General features: G+C 46.0%; 1 protein-coding gene and 1 long non-coding RNA gene across 5 annotated transcripts in view; one reads left to right on the top strand and one right to left on the bottom strand.

Annotated features, from left to right (window-relative positions):
- LOC143688193 (uncharacterized) overlaps positions 1-314 on the top strand; it is a 33436-nt gene extending 33122 nt beyond the window's left edge. For both annotated transcript variants that reach the window (XR_013177869.1, XR_013177870.1), the window contains exon 3: positions 2-314. This is a non-coding gene — a long non-coding RNA (uncharacterized LOC143688193). The remainder of the gene's footprint in view (position 1) is intronic.
- DNAH2 (dynein axonemal heavy chain 2) overlaps positions 1-13608 on the bottom strand; it is a 108202-nt gene extending 94594 nt beyond the window's left edge. For 2 of the 3 annotated variants that reach the window (XM_077165869.1, XM_077165871.1), the window contains exons 1-6: positions 13505-13608; positions 11567-11824; positions 8395-8456; positions 5782-5952; positions 730-958; positions 62-172 (exon numbers count right to left, since the gene is read on the bottom strand). In XM_077165869.1, coding sequence (XP_077021984.1) covers positions 62-172; positions 730-958; positions 5782-5952; positions 8395-8456; positions 11567-11810 — 817 coding nt within the window. In that variant the 5' untranslated portion in view covers positions 11811-11824; positions 13505-13608. The remainder of the gene's footprint in view (positions 1-61; positions 173-729; positions 959-5781; positions 5953-8394; positions 8457-11566; positions 11825-13504) is intronic. The other variant, XM_077165870.1, reaches the window with a different exon arrangement.
- Positions 13609-18668: the final 5060 nt, after the last annotated feature.

Below are 18668 nucleotides of genomic sequence, written 5' to 3'. Positions count from 1 at the left end.
GGTTACCCCCTTTTCTCCACCTTGGGATCCCAGATGGACACTGGCAAGGCCAGCCACTCACTCTCGAGGCGCTGCACCAGCTCTTTGTCCTTGACCACCACCTCTGGCTTCATGTTCATGGCCTCCGTGGGGATGTAAAGAACCGTATGCCCCTCCAGTTTGTACCGAGTGTCTTCGGAAAGGAAAGGAACATGGGTGTTCACAGAAGGGGGATGAGTATTGGGCAGCCCAGTCCCAATTATGGTTGGTGATTGGGGGCCCAAGAAGTATATGTATTTCCAAAGAGCAGGCAAGAGAAACTATGACAGATACTTTTTTTTATATATTAAGAGGTGAAATGACAGAAAGCAAGAGGGACATCTCATGGAAGCAGAACAAGAAATTGTCATAGAATAAGGTCAAAGATATATATCGGACTCAACACTCTGCCATGATCCATGCAATTCCGTCTAGTGCCCCCATACTAACTACATTTCCCTTACTCCACAGAGGCTCTTTGAAATTTCCAACTCTAAATTCAAGGAGGTCTAGCCAAAAATTCCACAGCAGAAATTTATCTGGATTAGAGGGCAGATTCTGTACTCTCTTCCGCTCATTCAACAAATATTTATTGAGTACCTGATCTGTCAGGCAATACCACCACTTGAGATATGTCTCCCACCTGCCCCACTGGCTCTCCTGTTGTTGAGACATTAAGGAGAAACCAGACACTCAAACCCTCCCGCTCACCTGTCAGACAGGCCAAGAACCTGTGCAGATGAGAAGCGAAATGATTTCGAATGCTCTCAGGCCAGGTGGTGTTTGTAAAGACCTGAGGGGCAAAGACACCGCTGAGCAGCCGAAGCAGGGCTGGGATGTAGGCACCCCGCACTGTGCCAAACTGCACTGTTGCCTCAAAGTTCTCTGGAGTGATAGGAACTGGTGCTTGGCGGATGAAGTAGACAATCTGGTTCTGGGTCTGTGTGAAAGACAGTAGATCAGAGTTCAGTCTCCAGGCCCAGCCTGATATCCAAAGAAATATGAAGCTCCAGTTAGGAAAGACTGGCTCAGGTGGGAGTTGAATTCTTCCACATCTTCCTAAGGAAATGGAGCTTGATCATTCTGTAAATATGAATACCACAAGGTCCTTCCTGTTCTTTTCAGGAACGTAATAGATTCCATATCCGGAGATGTAGGGGGAAAATGCTGAGAGCGTGCCTTGAGGGTAGGGACTGTATATTTCATCCAACATGGCTCCAGAACCAAGCATAGTGTCTGGCATATAGTAGATGCTCAATAAATGTTGGATGGTTGGATGGATGATAGATGAATGGATGGATGAATGCATGCATGCATGGATGGATGCATGGATGCATGGAGTGAAAATGATGTAATGAATAAAACACAACAGCTTTAGGGAAAGCAGAAAGAAAAAGGACTGGAAGTAAGAGACAGATGTTCAATGTTTGCCATTTTGATCACTTATACTTTTCCCCAGTTTTTCACATAACGTTCAATTTTATTTAGGGTGAGTTTTTTTGTTTTTGTTTTTGTCTTTGTGTGTGTTTAACAGATATTTCTTCCTAAATGATCCCTTTCTAAGGTTATAAAATAACTCATGAAAAATGTTAAGAGGTCAGCTTTCTTCCCATTTTTCCATTTTAAAGTCTATTGATTCACTCCTTTGAAAGACAAGGATAGTAGGATTCTCACACTCCTTCACATTTCCCCACCACTTCCTGATTTTTGTTATAGTATTATTTTCATATTTTCCAGATTTGTAACATTCACATGCTATAGCCTAACTATGAGTCACAGCATTATTTAATAAATTTTAAATAAAAATATTAAAATTATTTAATTTTAATAAAATTATAAAATAATTATTTTTTAAAAATGAACTTTTAAAATGAATGTTCATAGATTATCCATTCCTGAGTTCTTTGATTTCATTTCGTTTGACTTGATTTCAGTTGTGTGTTGAGTGTTATTTTTGTCTTCATCTTCTTTCAAGATAAAAAATCGCCGCGTTATTTGTTGCCTGGGAGTAATCACCTGGGCTTTCCTGGAGAATTTTGTAGGTATGGCCATCCGGCACTAAGTATTCAGAGAAGACTGAGGCCAGCCTGCTGTTTCCCCTTTGTAGGCAACCTGCTTTTTTCTAACGAGAACCTTAAGAATTTTTTTCCAAAAATTTTATTTTGAAAAAGTTCAAACTCATAGCAAAGTTGCAAGAAAAATACAATGGAACAACCCTCCATCCAGATTCACAAATTGTTAACATTTTGCCACATTTACTTCCTCTTTCTCATTCTATAATGTTTGCACCCTTAAATACTTCAGCATATGACTCCTAACAACAAGGATGTTTTCCAACACAATCACATTATAACTACCACACACTCAGAAAATTTAACTTGATCAGTACTTGACATAATATACAGTCTACATCCAAACCTCCCTAATTATACAAATAATGTCCTTCATAGATGTTTTCTTCCCCATCTGGGATCCTATTCAGGCTCAAGCCTGGTCATATGTCCTAAGTTTCCTTTAATTTAGAACAGTTCTCCAGCTTTTTAAAAATTGGTGTAACATATACGAAACATAAAATTGGTCATTTTAATCACTTTTAAGTGTACAATTCAGTGGTGTTAATTACATCCCCAATGTTGGAATCACCACCATCCATTACCAAAACTTTTTCATCACCTCAAACAAAACTCTGTCCCCATTAAGCTATAACTCCCCATTCTCTTCTCCCCTCAGCACCTGATAACCTCTGATTTACTTTATGTCTCTATGAATTTGTCTCTTCCAGGTATTTCATGGAAGTGAGATCATACAATATGTGGCCTTTTCTGTCTAACTTATTTCACTCCACATGTTTTCAAGGCTCATCCACGTGGTAGCATGTATCAGAACTTCATTCCGTTTTATGGCTAAATAATATTCCATTGTAGGGATATTCCACATTTTGCTTATCATCTGTTGATGGACATTTGAGTTGTTCCAACCTTTTGGCAATCACAACTGATGTTGCTATGAATATTGATGTACAAGCATCTGAGCCCTCCCAACTTTTTTGTCTTTTTCTTTCATGGCATTGATATTTCTAAAAATCCAAGCCAGTTGTTTTCCAAGATGTCCAACAACTTGGATTTGTCTGATTGTTTCCTTAGTATTAGAGTCAAGTTAAATATTCTTATCAGGACTATCACATAGGTAATGCTCCTAAACAATTTCCTTAAGTTTCAGTTGCTTGATTATGACGTGTATTGATGGTAAACATTGTATAACATATTTTACTGGAATACAGTGTGTTTTCTCGGTTCTAAGATTCAGTTCCTGTTTCATTTCAGGAAAATCATTTGTATATTATCTTTTAATGCATATTCTGCTTTAAACTGGTACTCTACTTTATACTAGATCATCTATGTCTGTCTTATCTTTTAGCTTCTAATTGTGTCAGTCTTTGGCTTTGTTTCTTCTGCATACACCGTGGTTACCCCAAGTCTTTCCTCTATGTCAATGATGAGATTTTCAGCCACAGCTGTTTGATCCCTTGCTGTTTCTATTTGTTTTGTAACATGCTGCTTTATTTGTGTCCTTAAATCCGCAATCTCCCTTTTACTTCATTCTCATGTCTCATCATTTCATCTTCAAGATTCTTAGAAAATTGGGTTTTATTAAGTTGCACTATAACATGATGCTATTTGTGAAGAATTTCCTTCTGTTCTTTCACTTAAGCTTTTCTCTCTTACCCGCTTTGTTCCTTTTTCCCTTGATGTACTTACTATGCTTGCAATTGCCATGCAATTTCTTTTCATTTTGCTCATGCTTGGGCAACTTTGTGAATTCGTTCTTTTTGTTTGGATGTAGCATGGGTGACTTCTTGATGTCCCAATGTGAGAGACCAGTTTGTTTTCCCTTGAAGTTAAAGTGAAAGGGTGGGGTATGTTATGTTTTATTCATTCTTCTCTAGCCCAAGAGACTTGCATGGAGGGGTGGGCCAATGGATAAGGCTAAGTCAAGGCAGTATACAAATCTGTTACGATACCTGGGCTTTTTCCTCTCTTCTAAGATTTTTTAAAGTGCTCTATACATGATTCGTTCCATCTGGCTGGGTATCACTCTTCTGGGTAAGAGTTTCCTTAATTTAATGCATAGGCATTTCATTGGTCATCCACTTTTAAAACTCACTAGATTCAATTATGCTTCTTTCCTTGTTTACTATTGGACTTGTTTGGTTTTTGTTTTGTTTTGCTGGTTTTTACTTTCTGCTCATTTTATCAGGTATTCAAAGTTAATAATTCTTTAAGGAAGTTTCAGTGGTCATAGGAGCCCAGAAAGATAAAGCTGGGAATCTATTTACAATATTTTTCAGTATGCTAAATAGTTTTTTTTCTATTAAAAGACTTTGTTTTCCATGTTCCCCCATCCTATTTATTGAACAATCTATCCTTTCCCATTAATTTAAAAATGCCAGTTTTTTTAAAATAGAAAATGCCAATGTATGTTTCTGTACTTTCTATTTTGTTCCTTAGATGTATACTTCTGCCCTAGTACCACTCCATTTTAACGACTGTATTTTAATAAAAGATTTTCACACTGAAAGACCTCCTCCATTACTTTCCTTCTTAATCGTTATCTTTGTTATTTTCATGCATTTTTCTGGATATAGTTTTTTAATGCTTTACACAAGGGCACTTTGAGTAGAGGCACATTAAAATGATTCATATTTCTACATGAAATAATTTGTATATTAAAATCCCCCAGAAACAGGATATGGCTCACCATTTATTCAAATCTTCTTTCCTCGCCTGCAATAAAGTTGTTTCCTTTCAACTAAATCCTTTTTTTTTTTTTTTGCAAATTTTTGCTCCATTTGTGAATGAAATATTTTTTTCATTATGTTTGGTAGCAGAATGTTGCCACTATACAGAAAATGCAACAGCCTGTTTTTGCTTTTGTTTAAGGGAGGATACTTTGTAAATTGTGCCACTGCACCCATGCTAGTCTTCATTCTCATCCCAACTTTCGTATATGTTCTGCCAACAAGAGCAAGGCAACAGCGTTTTATTTTCCAACATTTTATTTCAAAAAGTTTCAAACATACAGAAAAGTTAATAAAATTTTACGTGAATCACCTGTACAACCACCACCCAGATTTCACCCTTAACATTTTACTCTACAACTGTCTCTTAACTGACTCCCTATCTTTGGTTTCTCTAATGTATCCTGACATCATTGAAATTATCTCTTATCGAATGCATAAGAGTCTTCAATCGGTCCTCCTGGGATAGAGGCCAAACTCTTCAGCATAATGTACAAGACCCTTCACAAGCTAACCCCAAGCCACATTTTCAGCATCATTTCCCATTACTCCTCTTTTCTTTATACATAAAGAGTTCTTTATTGAATAGCTCTTCCCAGACTTGATGAAATCTTTGATGAATTCATCCCCAGCTCTGATACCACCTCTACCTCCTAGCCTTCCCAGAATTCCATTGGCTACATTAGTTGCTCCCATAAAACTCCCATAAAGCTTTGCACATGCAACATAGTACATAGTAAATAATTATCTAAATGTGCCTTCCCCACTAGTCTATGAGAGTCACAAAAACAAGACCCCGTCTCATCCTTCTCTGAATCCCTGATGCTACACAGGGCGCCTGACACACAGGAGGGCTCCATAGGTTTCGGACAAAGGAGGTATCAAGAAATAAGACTCAAGGAAATAAGTAGAATCCTCAGCTCCCTGGGGGACCACCTCTGAGCCTGGGAAAGTGTAGTACCCACCTGTATGGGCATGCCCAAATCTAGCTTCAGCCCACAATAGGGATCGACGAAGATGGTGAGGATGGCCTCCGAAGGGTCCCGGACAAAATGTTCCAGAATGGCATCATGCTCCTCCGTCCATGTGGCATCTGCCAGTCCGGTCAGCACAGCTCGGGTAAGGAAGAGCGGCTTCTACAGAGGGAGGGCAAACAAAGAGCCACAGCAGCCACAGCTGCTGGGATGAGTCATTTCTCCCATCCACAATCACATGGGAGGACATGAAAAATGAGAGGTGTAGCCAAACAGGTGCTGAGGGGTGGAGAGAAAGCTGAGGAGGGAGTGAATGATAGGTTTCAAGCTTTCAAAGAAATGAGACAGTAAGATTCCCCTGACCCTAAAAGTAAAACAAAGATTGGATGGTAGAGGAAAACTACAGGATATTATCTTCCCAGGACATTTCATGGATGCCTGTGTTGTAAAAATGCATAAGCAAGCAACCCACAACATCAAAGGACAAACTAAAGGGAGCTAATGTCTAGGGGTAGTTCCAGCATCTAGGAGCAGGAAGATGGTGAACTGGAGAAAGCATAAGGGTTCAAGAGCAACTTCAAGTTGCATCCCCCTCAGGAGGCTGGCTGAAATATGTATAAGTCAACTGAGATAATGATAAGGAAGCACTGAGGGAAGAGAAAGACTAGAAAACACCAAAGAACAAATCCATTACATGGAAGATAAGTTCTAACTGGTGGCTAGAAAAAATTAATCTGTAGAACTCTACTAAATAAACTAAGGAAACTGTAAGATATAATTTGGTGAACTTGAGAAATTACCCCAGCCTGCCCTCAGTACTCCTGGAAAATGAGGAGGAATATCTTTTACTTAAAGTTTCCAGGTCAAAACAATGCAGCAGACAGTGATCTGAAATCTCTCCTACATAGAGACATAGGTATCCTACATAAAGACATGGATGAACCAATAAGAAAAATACTAAGACTCCAATAAATAAACAGACCAAAGGATTTGAACAGACATGTTACAAAAAAGAGAAAATGCAAATATGAAAAATGTTCAATTTCACTTGAAATCAAAGAAACACAAACAAAAATAACAAAGAAATACCATTTATTGCCCCACTCTTTATTTTAAATTTTTAAAACAGTTGTTAAATTGGTAACAGCCAGTTCTAGAAATGGTTAGTTGTTAGTAAGAGTGTAAAAATCGCAATTCATTGGAAAGCAACTTGGCATTATGCATCAGAAGTGTTAAAAATGTACCAAACTATTTACCCTTTGGTTTAGTAATTCCATGTATAGGAATCTAACTTAAGAAAATAATATTAAATATTTCAAAATCTGTTTTTATAATATTCATCATAGTATTATTATAACAGCAAAAAATAAAAATGGCAAAAATGTCCAAAAATAGTGATTTTTTAAAGTAATAATTTATGCACATACACCTGATAGAACCCTACACAGCCATTAAAAATGGTGTTTACAAAAAGTAAATAATAATATGAAGAATGACAAAATGCTTTATGAAAAAGCTTAAAACCAAATTGTACTATATGGTACAGTTAGAATTGTATTTTTTTAAAATCTTGCAGAATCAGAACCACAAATACTGTCACATATAAGACCTATTAGACAAGAATCAGAACATAAACTAAGTATGTAAAGCAACTAAAGCTCAGAGAAGTTAAATAACTCACCTAAGGTTAGAGAGCTAATAAGAGGCAGAGTCAAGGTTCTTAGTTATAGTCTGAAATCAGATCTATCAGATGCTGATCTTGTATTTTTTCTTTTAAATGTAATTCTTAAAGCAGTATGTATACGGCGCACCCCTTCCCCCCCCCCCCCAGCTTTGTAAACATTTTGTCATGTTTACTTTAGGATGTTTGTAAAAAAAATAAAAGCATATTTAATAGGGAAAAAAAGACTCACAAACCTATGCACAGAAAGAAAAAGACACATACCTCATTTTAACATTCGATGTGTCTAGGCATTAATACCATGAATTTTTTCTTTTCTTTGTTTAACTTTTCTACCTCTTCCAGTTTCTCTTTAATGAATAATTATTACTTTTCTCTCCCTTCTTCTAAATTTCAAGGTCACCCCTCTATTTATTGTTCTAATTCAGGTAACCATTGGTAAGCCTAGGCTATGAAGCAGTAAGATCAGAAGTAAAGGTGTAGGGTCACCTAGTGCCAATTTCTTAAGGAGTTTGAAGTGCCTTCCATAAATTCCTTAGCCAAAAGAGAAAGCCAAAAGAAACGAGGAAAGAGAAGGTCTGAGAAATTAGCATCCAATTAGGACAACAGCTGTCAGCTTGTTCAACTTGTTCAGATGTGAACCAACACAACTGACAAAGTTCATGTGGGTAGGAACCCAAGGTGAGGCGTGGGGGCAGCTAGGAGACCTTTTTCCTTAAACCCTAACTCTCCTGAAGGGTGAGGGGCCCAGATGATTGTGCTTAACTCAAAGAACTGGGCTTGTGGTGAGCAGGCTACCAGGAGAGAGTAAGAAGAAAGAAGTGACAGATTAGCGAGATTCCGCATATACCACTCTACAACTGATCCTTTGATTCGCTTATTACTGGGGAGGAATATTTGTCTCAGTGAAAACCAGGACCTACCACATCCACCTGAGGCTCCTCTAATTGTTCTTTCTGTACTTCTGGTTCTTCAGATGTTGACCCTGGGAAGAACAGATACAAAAATGAAGGTATTCCTCAAAAGGTTAAAATAGAGTTATCATATGACCCAGCAATTTCATTCCTAGGATATACCAAAAGAAATGGAAAGATGCATCCACACAAACCTGTACATGAATGTCCACAGCAGCATTATTCATAAGAGCCAAAAGGTAGAAACAACCCAAATGTTCATCAACTGATGGATGGATAAACAAAATAGGGCACAGCCATGCAATAGAATATTATTCAGCCATTAAAAAGGAATGAAGTTATTGATACATGCTACAACATGAATGAGCCTCAAAACATTATGATTTAAGTGAAAGAAGCCAGATCAAACCATCACATATTGTATGATTCCATTTATATGAAATGTCCAGAAAAGGCAAACCATAGAGATAGAAAGAAAGTGGACTAGTAGTTGCCAGGGCTGGGGGAGATGAGGAAATGGGAAGTGACTGCTTAATGGGCATGGGGTTTCCTTTTGGGGTGGTGAAAATGTTCTGGAACTAGATAGGGGTAATGGTTGCATAGCATGGTGAGTATACCAAATAGCTCTGAATTATATACTTTCAAATGGCTCATTTTACATTAGGTGAATTCTATCTTCAAAAAAAAAAAAAGAAAGACTCAAGAATCTATCTCTCTGTTCCCAGCTATTGGCACCCAGGCCCTCAGGACCCACTTCCCTGACCCCTCACAGGGGATCCTTGGTAAGTACGGGGAACCTGGTTCAGTGCACCACCCCCTCCAAGTTCTGAAGGCCCCTGGAGGCTGACATGAGTACATGACATTTATGGAGATGTAGTAAAAATAGAAAACAGGCTTGATGATAAACACCAACTTCAAGATAGTGGAACTCTGAAGAAGGAAAGAAGGGACTGGGGAGGGGCAAATAGAGGGATTCACTTGTTTCTTTTATGAGCTATTCTTCTGTTGGATGGTGGGTACAGGGATGTTCATTTTATGACTCGCTATCATTTATCTGTTTTGCCCGAAATATGGGCCTACAATCCCTTATCCAAAACCCTTGAGGTCAGATGTATTTCAGGATTTTGAGCTGTAATACAGTACACGTGGCATGTACTACCCGCCATTTCCCCAATGCCCATCCCCGGCAGGCTCTAAAACAGCACTCCACAAGCTTTTAATATTACTAGTATTTCAGCAGTAAAACATATGATTATATATACTAAGTGGCTTAAATAGACTATAAATAGCTTCATGTCAGTTTAGGTTAGCTTTTACCACCAAATAAGTTTGGATGCCAAACTTTGGAAAAAGACTTTTAGTTCCTAGCGCATTTTTAAAAAAAATTATTATTAGAGAAGTTTTAGGTTCACAGAAAACTCATGCAGAAAATAGAGATTCCATAGACCACCCCCCCATTATTATCAATTTGCAATGTTGTGGTACCTTCATTACAATTGATGAGATAATATTATTATAACTGTACTATTATTAAGTACAATTCATACAGTCCAATGGTGGTTGTTGTTTTGATTTTTATTCTAGTAACATACATGTAACCTAAAATTTCCACTTTCAGCAGAACAACATTGTACTACCATCATTATGCATTACCAAAACTTTTCCATCACCCCCAACAGAAACTCTGTCCCAATTAAGCATTAACTTCCCATGCCCTACCCCTGTTAGAGCTTTTTTTAAATTACAGTAAACGATAATGAGCCTGCACTACTTCTTTTAATGGAAATTGAGGAGCACTTAAGGAAGTAAAAGGATGTCAATAGAAACTCAAAGAGTGTTGGGTCTTTGCTAATAAACCATCCATCACCCAGAAGTGCTACAGGGCCCCCCTGTCTCCAGTGGGATGGACCTCAATCACTCCCCAATTCCAAAGATCACAGACAGTATTGGTAGCTTCAGGGCTGCCCTCTGAGCAGGTTATGGGTCAGCTGGAAGGCTCCATATCAAACTAAAAAGTCTTAGAGCTGGGGGAATCAGGGATCCTTGGTGTTTGGTGCCCAATGCCTTCCTTTTGAAATTCTTTCCCCTTCCTCTCCAGAGGCTTCTCCAAGTCCTGCCTCACTTCCTTTCCTCCTCCCTATCCTATTACTGGTAACCAGCTTCTAGGAACCAGTCCCATTTCGATTTGCTTTCAACTGAGCATTTTAGAACTCTGGGAAAAAAAAAAAAAAAAAAAAGCAGATTTCTAATGTCCTGGATCCTGGGACAAGGCCCTGTGAATCTTGGAGCCTTCTCCCACACCCACGCTTAACTGCTCACTCTGTCATATTAAAAGGGATTCCATTTCTCCATCTTGACACGTTGCTGAGAGTGGAGCCCAGGAACAAGGGATGGTCTACACTTGGTTCATTGTCATGTCTACCCTTGCCAGTACCCTCAGAACAGCCCAGTCACCCAGCACCAGCTACCAAAAACCTGCCAGCCCCTCGGGGCTCCCTCAGATCAGACCCAGGGGAGGTCGCCTCTTGAATTCTTTTCTTCCTCCATCTGGATGTCAGTCTTCTTTTCCTATCACCCTGAACCTGAACCTCCTTAGTCTTACCAAGTCCCTGCCAAAATGAGGGCGGAGATACAAGAGCCCTAAACAGATGGTAGAAAGCATCAGTGGGGCTTAGGATTCAAAGGGTGGCAAAGCAAGCTGAGTCTCCATGGTGATGGGCTTAATGGGAGAAAAACATTATTTGTTTTGCCACCCAGGGAGAAAATGGGAAAAAGGAAGAGATCAAACCTTCTTCAGTGGGGGTAGGAGCAACCAGGAACAGTTTGAAAACCGGGGGAAGAGGCAAGAGAAAGGATTGGCTGGTGAACTCTTGGTGCATTGGTGGGATATTTTAAGACAGAGAAAGAACAAGTATGAGGGTGGCCAGGAGGAAGAAAGAAAAAAGGGACCCAGTGACAAGCCTGAGACTCTGCTGAACACTCATGGTTCGGAGTGAGACTGGGGGAGGTGGGGTGGGTCATCACTCACTTCCTGCATCTTACCCAGGACCCACAAAACCTGCTCCCCATCCCCAAGACCCTCCTTAAATAAAACACCCGTCTCTAATCCCCTCCTATCCCCTCCCCACCACTCCGCTTCCCGCACCCTCTCCCTCGGCCTCCCTCCCCCATAGGTACCCACCCGGCAACTCCTTGAGTGGGTCCAGCTTGGGCTCAGGCTCCGGCTCGGGCTCGGGCTCGGGCTCGGGCTCGGGCTGGGGCTGGGGCTGGGACTCCAGCTCGGGCTCGGGCGCTTCCGGCGGGACAGTCTCCTCAGCCTGGATGGCCGGAGCCGCCTGGGCAGCCTGAGCAGCTCGCTTTGCTCGACTGCCCTTGGCGCCCCCTCGGCCACTCACTTGCTTCTTCTTTTCAGCTTTGCTGGACATAGTGCAGGCAAAACCTGGAGATACACTCGCAGTTGGGAGTCCACCACCAGATCGGACCCCCAACCCAGCTTCGGGATTGTGTAACATCTTTTGAATTCACAAGCTAACTGAACCGCGCGCGCGCACACACACACACACACACACACACACACACACACACACACACCACCCCATAATCTTATCTGAGTGTGCTCACACCTTGCTACAAGGGGTCTGTGGCAATAGGGTCCTGGGGATCAGGCTAAAAATCAGAGTCAGTTGCTTGAGGCATAGGAATGAATGGAAGTTAAAGATGGTGGCCCAAGGGACTCCCCAGTAATGACTCCTTAGGAACTCATTAGGAACTCGTTTAGGAACTCGTTATCTCTGCCCAGGGGTATAAGAACGTAAGATAATCAGCAAAAGATCTACCAAGCTGAGGTGCATTGCCCACATCCTCAGTCCCTCTGCCCCACATGGCCATGGGTCAGTGAGAGAAGGCCCGGGGAAAGGAAGGCTGTCCCCAGGTTCATCACCTTTTGTCCCTGTGTCTAGGTGCTAAACCAAACCAAGAGGATTTTCCTATGTACCTCTTTTCCTCCCAAGTTACCACCCTAACGGGGGGGGGGGGGCGAGGGAGAATGGGGAAACGGCCCTCCTACCCACACTAAAATCTACATCCTCCTTAAACAAATAAACACAGCATTTGCAATTTGTCTTTGACTTTTAATTCTTGAGAGGCAGGGCTCCGTTTTGTGTGTGTTTCAAAAGATCTCAGCATAGTTTGCTGAGTAATTCTGTGCTAAGTGGTAAAGAAGACCAGGACCATTTAATTTCAAATGCCTTGAGAACATACTGGAAGGTGGAGGACAAAAACCATCCAATAATGAGTTTTGAATTGTGTTCGGAGGAGAAGGAAATGGGGGGGGGGGCATGAGAGGTACCTCTCTCTGAGAAGCAGTGCTGGGGGCAGGGGTAGCTCAGAGCCCCGAGGGCATTGCCTGGAGGCTGGGCATTCCCTTTTCATTCAGCTACTGCCTGACAGCCACCTGTGGCTTTCCTTCAGCATCCTTACGGGCTGTCACAGGCATTGATCATAGGTTATGTACTTCAAACTTGAAGGATTTGTACTTTGCTCCACGGAAAAGCGTTCTGTTAGGCCAACACGTCAATAAAACCAACCTCAGAGCGCGGTTTCCTCCACCCAGGAAAGCTCAGCCTCTGCTTCCCTGACTCAGACTTGGGCCTCAGGACCACTGAGCCAGGGAGGTTCGGACTCACTCCGGTGGGGTTCACCGCATAATCCCACCCCGCACGCCCCGGGAGATGCTGTTTTACTAGCCTGGGACTCTTGTTTCTCAGAAAATACAACAGGGTCCTCGCTTTCTCCTTCAACTGGTTATCAATGGGCATATTTCCCTCACAACCGCCCCCTCTTTTTCATCTCATTCCCAAATGTCCCTTGTTTTCTCCCCACTTCGCCCTCACAACTGTCCCTTCTCCCCCTCCCTCCACATGGCCCCTTGCTTTCCCCTCCACCGCAACCGCCCGTTCCTCCTCCCACAACGGTCCCTTCTTCTCCGCCTCCCTTCCCCAACTTCCCCTTCTCCCTCCCCCACCCCCAAATGCCCCTTCACACCCCCTCGCTACTGCCTCCTCTCCCCGCAGTTTTCCACTTCTCCCCGTATTCTTTCCCGCCTGCCCCCGACACACACCTCTCGGCGCAGACCCTCTCCTCCCTAGGCCGACCGATGGGCCACTCCAGCCAAAAAGTTGCCCCGCGTGGTCCTCTCGGGCCCGCGCCTGCACGCGTCGCCCTGGCAACCCAGGGCAAGGAGAGGGCGGCTGGCCCCGGCGCACGCGCCCTGCAACCTTGCTCTGTTGCCCCACCCAGCTTCCATCGCCCCTGCGGGGGCCGGAGCAAAAACGCTGGAGGCCAGGGGCAAGCGGGCTAAGTTTCGAGGGCTGGAGGGAGCGAGGGCCCTGGTTCGAGGACCGGGCTGGAAACAATGAGTTCCCCTCCCGCAGGACATTGAAAAAGCCCGGGGAACCCACGCGCCGGACCCCCGCACCCAGGCCGATGGGCTCCATCCCGAACGAGCCCAGCAGATGGCGCCCGCTATCCCGCCTGCGGGGCTCGGGGGAGAGCTCACGGGCGCTCCAGGATTTCGAGGCAGCCCTGGCTGCAGCTGGGTCTGGGGGAAAAACCGGGGCTGGAGCACCCCTGCCCTCCTGCTTGTTCCCCCTTCTTAATGCGGACCGGGGCCTGGAATTGCCGAGCGGTGCGGGGCGGGGAAAGGGAGGGAAAAACAGAACTGGAATTTGGGGACTCTGAGGATTGGCTTTGAAGAGCTTCGCTCGTTTTGGGGGGGAATGGAAGGCGGGAACTCCCTGGGGAAGGTGACCGGACCGGGAGGGGCTTTCTTTCCATAGGAACAAAGACTGAATTCTTGGGAAACGAGAAGAGAGGGGAGTCAGATGAGGGGCAGATCTCAAAGGGTGCTAGGGGGCGCCACTTGCCTGGGCCGGGAGAAGAGGCACCTGGAAGACCTGGACCTAGGCTGGGAAGCTTTGGGGAGGCCTGGGAAATACAGGGAGGAAGCTGAGTCCAAGGGGATGGGGAAGCACCCTCCCTGCTTCCATCAATAGTGCCTAATTAAGACAAAGCCAGCAGCGAGCCCACTGATTACATTTCCATGAGGAGCTAAATTGATGACATTTTCTTTGCTGGCTGAGGAGGGGAGAGGCTGGCCCCTCTGGCCCCCCTTTTTTCTGGTGCCAGTTTCTTGGGGGCGGGTGTTCACACCTGGCAGGTCTCATTATGCCAGCCTGGCACTTGAAGGGGTGGCAGTCCTGGCCCCCCTGAAGGGTGGGGTGGCTGCACCCACATCCTGAACTAACCTTCACCTTTGCCTGTTTTTACTCCCAAAATTGGCAGCACCATGATTCTGAAGCTGGGGTTCTGGGCTCCGATTTGTGGCTTCTTACCCAGCTCCGACCCCACAGCCAAGAGCAGCAGCTGAACTCCAGGAGAGTCCTGCTGCACCCCAAGGCCAGCTGCAAGGCACTTGCACAGCTAAGGTGGGAACGGTGGGAGGCAGGGAGAGGTGATGTGATTGGTCAGAACCCCAGAGGAAAAGTCCCAAAGGAGTGGAAATTTGAGGGAGGCAAAAGGTGGGGGGCCTTATGGGCAGGTTTCCTGACTCCCTTAGGGCAAGGAAGATTTCATAGACCCCGTTCTTTTCTGACTCCCACCCCCACCGGCCAACCTTGGCTGTGCCTGGGGATCCCAGCCCCCTACATTATGCTAAATAGGTAATCAAACATCTTGCTTTGCTAATTACTGCTCAATCCGATTAAAAGCTGCTGAAGCTCATCAACAGAGGTGGAGGTAGTGGGAGAGGGAGGAGGTGGCAACCACAGCTGTGATAGGGGGTCTTGTCCCCAGGGGCCCAAGGGGACAGCTGAGAAACAGCCTGGGTGGCAAGACTCAGTGCAACCCAAAGGGAAGGGGCAGAAGAGTTGTACCCTCCAGATCCTCAGCCTTTCTGAGGTCCTCCCGGCCCCAAGCTTTTCTGTCCTCCCAAAACCTTCACTACCCTCAGAACCCAGGCAGACAGCCATTCCCACAGCCCGACCCCCCCATATACCCACACACCCGTCCTAGGTTTAATAAATTCTGTTCTCTCACTGTCAATATTTGATTTCTCAGAGCCATCTCCACGGAGAGGCCGGGGGCGGGGGGGCTTCCCTTGCTGCCCCCCTACCTTGGCCTTCTTTTGCCCACCCCCAGGCTCTTTGTGCCCCCAACCTCCTCTGAACTTGCTGACTTAATGAAACGATATTGAAGTCTTCAGCAACTCCAGAAGAGTGGTTGTTATGGTGAGGGGAGTGGGCAGGACGCCTGGGTCCGTGAGGGGAGCAGGGGCTGAGAAGGAGGAAAATGGACCAGAGGCTAAGGCCCCAGAGAGGCCTGATTCCCAGTGGAGGGCAGGAGATTTGGGGAGAGCTGGAGGAGGTCAGACCTCTGAATCTTGGCGGGAAGCAGGCATGGGGGTGGGGGGAGAAGGTGGGAAGAGAGAGGATATAGGGGGGGCTGTCAGACGGCTGAGTCTTCTGTCCAGAGCAGCCATCGGGGAAAGAGAGGCCAGATGGGGGGGGGGGGGAGTGGAGTGGGGGGTGATGGGGCCTCGGTGCCAGCAGCCTCCCTGCTGCCTGAGCCGTGGGCCAGTCCCGTGAGAACCCGAGTAGATTCCTCATCAGCCCTGACTCATTCCTCTTCCCCCTTACCCCCAGGCAGACCCCCACAGGTGATTTGTAGCCGAGGCCTCACGGTGTTATAGGGGCCAAAATGGTCAGTCCATGATGCGAAGAGCCAAGAGCTTCCAGGAGAGGAGAGAACAGAGGCTGGGAGGGCTGCGAAGCCAAGCCCCACCCGCCCCCACCTCCCCTTACCCATCCCTGTCTCACTCCCCTGGGGACCCTGGCCCAGCCCCAGTCCCCTTGGGGTGGTGGGAATGCAAGGACATTTGGCTGGGGCTGATTGATGAGGGAGGAGGCAGCCACTGGGCACTGAGGCTCCTGTTTGCTGAGCACACAGATTCCTCCCCACTCACCAGCTGCTGCCCCCCGAGGCTGCCCTATCCCCCCACCCCCACCCCATCTCCCACCAGCCACTGGTGGGGTTGGAGGGGAGTTGTGGGAGGAGAACTGAGGCCTGAGATTTCTGATGGCGACTGGAGGAAGAGGGAGAACCAGGATACCGAACACTTCACTTCCCCATGGGGATTGGGGCTACCCGGGCCCTGGGTCCCTCAGGACTCCACCCTCCTTTGCTCACTTCCAAACAAACATCACTCCTGCTGCCCAGGAGCCATGCATGTGCCTCCCGTCTAGTCTATGTCCTTTTTCCTACCCCCACCCAACTCGCAGAGCCCATACCAAACCACCCTGCAACATCTCTCCCAGGCTCCCAATCTTGAAACTCTCTCCGTGGGAAGAGGGAGCCTCATGCCTATGGTTCCCTTAGGAAGCTCCTGTTTTTCATTCTACCTGAAACTCCCATTGCGATGTCTCCCATTCCTCCTCAGAAATCCCCACTGCCACCCCCTTGCACATTCCCCTTTCTTCAAAACCATAGCACAGGGTGCACAGACTAGACTTAATATCCCTCAGCTGCTTCTGCTTGGAAAGATGGCAAAATCTGAGCTTCTGTCTGCAGTGTAGCCCCGGGACAGCCTCATTTCTGTGCCCTTGGGGGTGGCGGTAGGAGCTTTAGCTTCTGTGGTCCCTAGCCCTCTCTGTTCCTTTACTTCTCCATGCTCGAGGACCTAGGCCAGCGGCTGTGCCCAGCCCAAAAGGCTCAGAGTGTCACTCTTGCCCTTCCAGGGCTTAAAATTCCGTTGAGGCAGACACGTGCACTTAAACACACACACACACACACACACACACACACACACACACACACACACACACACACACGAACCAAGGCGGAGGCACAGAGTTGGTGGGTGGGGAATGGAAGACAGAGTTAGATCAACTTCCTTGTGTGGATTCTAGACCCTAGAGGTCTTGCTCCCCTTGCAGGCTGAGGATGTGGGAGAAAGATATCTGGAGTACATGTGGTTGTGGTGCATTTCCTGCTGGTCCCAGTGTACCCAGATGTCACCTCGGTGCCTTTGCACTGCTGTTCCCTGTGTCTCATATGCCCTTCCCCATTTTGCGTGGCTTGCTCCTTTTCATTATGTTATCCAAGGTCCTGTTCAAATGTCACCTCTTTAGAGGGACCTTCCTAATCTGATGCATCTCCCTCTTCCTCTGATTTGTTCACATCACTTATCACCTCCTGAACTTTGATTATGTCGTTCCCCACCAAATTGTGGATTTCCTAAGAGCAGGAACTTTGCCTCATTCACCAGCTCCCTTCCCCAAACAGTGCCTGGAGCAAAGTAGGCATTTAATGTGATGCTGAGTGAATGAATGCATGAACAAACGAGTGAATGTTTTTCTGTCCCTTTGTAAGTTTCGTTGTAGCTTGGGTAAGAGCATGTTTTTGTTTTCTATGCCCAGGAAGCAAATAAGATGACATGTGTCGTTCTGCGTGGAAGTCGCCAGTGCTTTCAAATAGCTGGGAAGACACCCAGTCACTGCACACATGAAAGGCTGGGTCTTGTGTTGTTAAATTTGGGGGTTGACAGGGGAATCTGTGGATGCCAGAGCTCCAAGGGGATGTGTCTCAGGGTGCTGTGCCCTGTGTGTTCCTCTCCCCAGCTGTGCATCTGTCCCCAGGTGTCTTCCTGTCTCTCAGCATGTTCTGATGTCTTGGCTGCTTTGGTGGGCTGTTTGCCTGTCACGGAGCGTATTTATCCCCACTTCTTGTCCCTCTTGTCTCTCCACCTGTGCCTCTAGATGTACATGCAGGGGGGCAGTCTCCCTCAGCTCCCTTGCCCCCTCATACACACAGCCTTGCCCCAGTCCTGGACCCCTCCTCTCTCGGTGGGCCCTGTTGCTGGGCTCTGAGTTGCCATAGTGACGGTTGCCAAGTCCCTGAGGCTGATAGCCAGAGATGGGGCTGTCGGCTCCATCCACGCAGGAGGCTGAGGGGGGCTTCCCATTGTGAGGAGAAGGGGATGCTGCCATGACAACCAACCCCCACTAAGGGGCAGGGACCAACCCTTCCACCCCCCTCAAGCCTCCCCAACTCGGGTAGCTCCAGCACAGGCTGGAAAGGCAGGAGTAAATTCCAGGAGAGGAAACAGCCCGGCACCTGGCTTCCCAGATCCCACCTCACCTCCTAAGGCACCTCTACCTCCTGGGACCCTGGCGACTTGCTCAGACTGGGGGAGGGGCAGGGGGCCCACTGGACAGAGGAGAGGAAAG

The sequence above is a fragment of the Tamandua tetradactyla genome, chromosome 6 (assembly GCF_023851605.1).
Source record: "Tamandua tetradactyla isolate mTamTet1 chromosome 6, mTamTet1.pri, whole genome shotgun sequence".
NCBI classification, from domain to species: domain Eukaryota; kingdom Metazoa; phylum Chordata; class Mammalia; order Pilosa; family Myrmecophagidae; genus Tamandua; species Tamandua tetradactyla.
Note: the sequence above shows the minus strand (reverse complement) of the source record. Positions and strands in the feature narration are given on the sequence as shown.